At 55.6% G+C, this 5,259-nt stretch overlaps 1 protein-coding gene across 2 annotated transcripts in view; it reads left to right on the plus strand.

Moving 5' to 3' along the window:
* Positions 1-1,842: 1,842 nt before the first annotated feature.
* The window catches only part of Slc45a1 (solute carrier family 45 member 1), a gene marked incomplete at its 5' end in the record, with an annotated part of 14,007 nt that continues 10,590 nt past the window's right edge, over positions 1,843-5,259 (plus strand). For both annotated transcript variants that reach the window (XM_055615264.1, XM_055615265.1), the window contains 3 exon segments: positions 1,843-2,257; positions 2,734-2,826; positions 3,200-3,424. In XM_055615264.1, coding sequence (XP_055471239.1) covers positions 1,867-2,257; positions 2,734-2,826; positions 3,200-3,424 — 709 coding nt within the window.

Below are 5,259 nucleotides of genomic sequence, written 5' to 3' on the forward strand. Positions count from 1 at the left end.
GAGGGGTAGAGGATGGCTGGATCGAGGGCAGATGGATGGAGGATGGGCAGGTGGATGGAAAGTAGATGGCTAGATGGACGGTAGGTGGAGGGGTAGAGGATGAATGGGTCGAGGGCAGATGGATGGAGGATGGGCAGGTGGATGGAAAGTAGATGGCTAGATGGACGGTAGGTGGAGGGGTAGAGGATGGCTGGGTCGAGGGCAGATGGATGGAGGATGGGCAGGTGGATGGTGAATGGATGGAGAGGCAGACGAATGAATGGTGGATTGCGAGATGGGTCAATGGATGGTGGGTAGATAAATGAACAATGGCAGATGGATGGATGGAAGCTGGATAGGTGAATGAAGAGATGGTGGGTGGGTAGACAGATAGTGGATGGATGAGGGCAGTTGGTAGATGGGATGGAAGGCTAGGTGAATGGACGGAGAGTGGACGGAGAGTAGACGGAGGGGATATGGATGGAGGAGGACAGGTGGGTGTTCCGAATCCTGTGGTCTCTGTGTGCGATCATCTCCACCATTGGTCTCTGCTGAGGAGATCCGAGTGGTGGGTAGCTTCGGACACACATGGGGTATAATTTCTCAAGTCCTAAAGGAGCCAGTCACATCAGTAGTGTGTCAGACAGTGGTACAGTAAATCAATGCCAGAAGCAAGCCTGGGCTTCAAACCAAGGCCCGACCCCCGTCACGAAGGGAAGCCCGCCCCGTTCATCTTCTAAATGCCGAGGGGTCATCAGGGAGCCCAAAGCTGAGAGCGTAGGTGGCTTGGATGCCTGCCTCCCTGGAAGGACTTCAGAGGAGAGGTGTCGTGGCTGTTCTGTCGGTGGGTGGGGTGGGCTGTACCTGGACTTTCTCGCTCTGATGTGTCCGTTCACCTCCCTCCGGCCTCAGCTTTCCTGACAAGGAAAAACAACCTTGGCTACAACGTGAGTCAACAGCTAAGTCAATGCTTTATAATCCAGATTTGCTTCAAAATGGCAAAAACCACTTGGGTGCTCAGGGAAAGGTTTCTGAGCAGCAAAGGGCAGAAGGCAGAGAAAGGTTTTTACATTGCCGATTCCCTACTGGGCTCTTCGTGGTGTGAAGATTTCTTAAAATATAAATACATTGGGGATGAGGAATCTACTTCTCATCCCATGCTGTTGTTTTTAAATTAATTAATTAATTAATTCATTCATTCATTCATTCATTCATTCATTCATTCATTCATTCATTCATTCATTCATTCGTAGCCCTGGGGATGGAGGCCAGGCCTGGAGCACACTCAGGGTTAGGGGTAGGGGCAAGGGCTCCGGCACTGAGCAATTCATTGCTTTACAGAGAGCAGTTCAAACACCACAGAGGTTTCGGCTCTGCACCGCAAAGTGGCTTGTCAGTAATAGTTGAAAGGAAAGGCTAGCCGACCAGCCTCCCACCAGGCCACGCCACGCCACGCCACGCCACGCCCACCCCCACCTCCTCGGAGTTGAGGCAGGCATCCAGCCCCTTTGGCCCCTGTGTGGGAGCGGATATGAACACAGGAATTGAGCTGAGCGGCCGTGGCTTTCTGGTGGGAAAGGAAGGAGAGCACAGATCTCCCAAGGCCCCTGCAAGAGGGTCTTTTTGAGGAAGGCTGAGGACTGGGCTTCGCTTCTGCCCTCAGGCAGGGCCTTGCTCCGTCCCCTGGGCGCTGGGCTCTGCTTGGGGACAGTGCTGGGGCTGGGGAGGCAGACAGAACGGGCTCTGAAGGATTCAGTGCGAACTCAGCAAGTGGACCCCGAGGGGAGGGCTCGCGGCGAAGATGGAGGCCCCACGTAGGCCTCTGGGAGATAACTCTTGTCCCCAAATGGCGTTTCCTCACAGCAACACCCAGCAGCCCTGCCTACGATGATCCCCCCAGGAAGCAGCGCCCCTCCGGGAGAGGCCCTCTTCCCCAGCGTGGCTCCCCAGGACTTGTGGAGGTCTCCCAGCTACTCAGGCTCCGTGACCCGGCACATCAGCCACCGGGCCAACAACTTCAAGCGCCACCCCAAGAGGAGGAAGTACATTCGACCCTCTCCACCCCCGCCCCCCAACACCCCGTGTCCCATCGAGCTGGTGGACTTTGGGGACCTGCACCCCCAGAGGTCGTTTCGGGAGCTGCTTTTCAATGGCTGCATTCTGTTCGGCATTGAGTTCAGCTACGCCATGGAGACGGCGTACGTGACCCCGGTGCTCCTGCAGATGGGCCTGCCCGACCAGCTCTACAGCCTGGTGTGGTTCATCAGCCCCATCCTTGGTGAGCCGATGGCGGAGGGCCTCTGGAAACCTCCGGAAGCTTCCGGAAGCCTCTGCTGAAGCAGCCTGAGGGACCTGAGGGGACAAGGGCGGAGTTAAGTTCCCCTCCTTAGCATGGGGCTGTGGCCGGTCACATCCTGTCTTCTCGGTCCTTTGGTCTGTACTGGAGGGTAGGACCCCGGGATTGTAGCATCCCTCGAAGCACAGAAACTGAGCAGTTGGTGCAGCCTGGGGCGGGGGGAGGGAGAGGTGCATGGGTTCCCAAGGAAGGTCCCAGGGGCGCGGAGAGCAGGTCTGGGGTGGCTCGGGTCTGCTCAGCCTCTGTTTGCAGCCTGCGCTCCTGCCGCCAACCCGGAGCTGGTCGCTTTAATGTTTCGGTGCCTTTGGGACAGTTGCTGGCACGTGGCGCCTGGGGAGCGTGAGCCGCTTGGCATCTGTGTGGAGCTGGAGCAGTAACCCCGCCCCGCTCTGTTTCAGGATTCCTGCTGCAGCCTCTTTTGGGTGCCTGGAGTGACCGATGTACCTCAAGGTTTGGAAGGCGGCGCCCTTTCATTCTTGTCCTGGCCATAGGTCTGTTGTTTGGCGCGGAAATAACACGGAAAGAGAGAAGCAGAGAAGGAAGGGAGAGAGGGAGGGAAAGAAAGGCTCAGTTGCTTCCTATTTGGAAGCATCTTGAACACACTCACTTCCGAGGCCGCCCAGGGCCAGGCTTGCCTGAGCCACACTAAGAAATCATTTAGCTTTTTGTTTGTTTGAATGGGTTAGTAAAGTTCATCCTGTCCTTGCTCAGCTGGATGGGATAAAACCCTGGCGTGAGTGGGAGAGCTCTGCATGAGAACTCCCACAGGCTCCTGTAAATCCTCAGTTAGTCCCCAGCCTGGGACGAGTCTCGGGAGACATAGAAAGGCTCCGTTTTCTCTGGTGACTGTCTCTCCGTTTCCAGGGGCATTGCTGGGCCTGTCGCTCCTGCTCAACGGAAGGGACATTGGTATGGCCCTGGCTGACACGGCCACCAACCATAAGTGGGGCATCCTCCTGACAGTGTGCGGCGTGGTGCTGATGGATTTCAGTGCTGACTCAGCGGACAACCCCAGCCACGCCTACATGATGGACGTGTGCGGCCCAGTGGACCAGGACCGGGGCCTGAACATCCATGCCCTCATGGCTGGTGAGTACCCTTCCCCCGGGCTGCAATGCTGTGGGGTTCACATGCCCCCCCCCCCGTGTGTGTGTGTGTGTGTGTGTGTGTGTGTGTGTGTGTTACACTTCTACATTGCGGTCTGTCACTGATGGCAGCCAGGGCAGGAACCTGGAGGCAGGAGCTGATGCAGAGGCCATGGAGGGGTGCTGCTTCCTGGCTTTCTCCTCATGGCTGCTTTCTTGTGGAACCCAGGACCATCAGCCCAGGGATGGCATCACCCACCAATTGTCTGGGCCCTCCGCCATCAATTGCTAATTAAGGAAATGCCCTATGGACTGGTCCAAAGCCTGATCGTATGGAGCCGTTTTCTCAGTTGAGACTTCCTCCTCTCAGATGACTATAGTTTGTGTCAAGTTGACATAGTCTAGCTAGCACAACCCAACAGAGTCCACAGACATGCAGGAAGTCAGGTGTCAAGCAGTCCTGGAAAAACCTGAGGTCTCCCTGCGCCATGTCAGCTGGGTGCCGGGGAAGTCAGTGTGTGTCTGTCCTGGATATGTTCTTGAATGACCCCAAAAGCAGCTCAAGAACCTGCTTGAGGTATTAACAGACTGTTTTGAGGAGGTGGGCTCACAGGCACAAAATGTGCAAACAAGTATCTGGGCTATTCATGCTTGTGACTGCATGCCGTGCTCACACTCAGGCATGCCTGTCCTGTGCTCTGTGGCGTGAGAATTCTCCCTGCAGTCAGGCAGGAGCAAGGCAAGGCTGCACTGACCCTACCAAGCAGTTGCTCTGAGACAGTAGCCGAGCGCAGGGGTTGACTCTGTCACGCTGAGTGACAGCACCTCGTAAGTCTTCCCAGAACCTACCTAAGGCAGCGCAAGAACGCAGCAGAGCGCTGCGTGATCCCGGTTCCAAAAGTCAGAGCTCAGGGCACAGCGGCCGCCTAGCACACCCCGGGCTGGAGTTCGAGCCTAGTGGCACAGGGAGCCTAACAGAGAATAGCCTTCCAAGTGTGGTGACCGGGCCCCAGTCCCCGGGGAGGCAGAGGCTAGGGGTCACCAGTGCTCAAGTCCAGCCTGGTCTACATAGTGAGTTCCAGGCTGGCCTGGCCTACACAGCAAGAATCATGAAAATGGCTCCATGGGTAAAGGGCCTGACAAGTTGGGCCTGAACGTCGGAGCCCACGAGGTGGGAGGAGAGAACCAGCTCCTGCAAGTTTTCCCCTGACCCCACGTGCTCACTGTGCTGTGTGCACCGCCCCCAGACACACACTAACATTATTAACAATATAATTTAAATTTTCCTAATTAAATGGGAACAACAAAAATTTAGGAACCTTGGCTTTCCTAAATAAAACACTTAAAACAAAATGACATGAAAGAAAAATGTCCCATTTAAACCAGCAGTATAGGCTGGCGGAGAGATGGCTCAGTGGTTAAGAGCTCTGGTGGCTTTGGCAGAGGACCTGAGTTGACACACCCCTGACTCTAGATCCCGGGGATCTGGCCCCACTCAGGAGGCAGAGGCAGGGAGTTCTCCGTGAGTGTGAAGCCTGCCTGGTCCTCGCAGTGAGCCAGGGCTACCAGCAGAAGAACTAGATTAATTTAAAAATAAAACCAAAGTTGAAAACACCCAACTGATACCTGCCCTTGTTTAAGGGTTACAAATCTCCAATGGCTCCTCCAAAAGTTGCCTCAAAAGTTAATTAGAAGGACCCCAAACTCGACCTGTGAGTTGGCTTGGTGGGTGAAGGCTCTCGCTGCCCTGGAGCTGCAAGGGCAGGGAGAAGAGAGTAGTGAGCTGGCCCAGGTGTGTGTGTGTGTGTGTGTGTGTGTGTGTGTGTGTGTGTGTGTGTG

This window comes from Psammomys obesus, unplaced genomic scaffold (assembly GCF_907164565.1).
Source record: "Psammomys obesus unplaced genomic scaffold, mPsaObe1.curated_primary_1811, whole genome shotgun sequence".
Classification (NCBI taxonomy): Eukaryota; Metazoa; Chordata; class Mammalia; order Rodentia; family Muridae; genus Psammomys; species Psammomys obesus.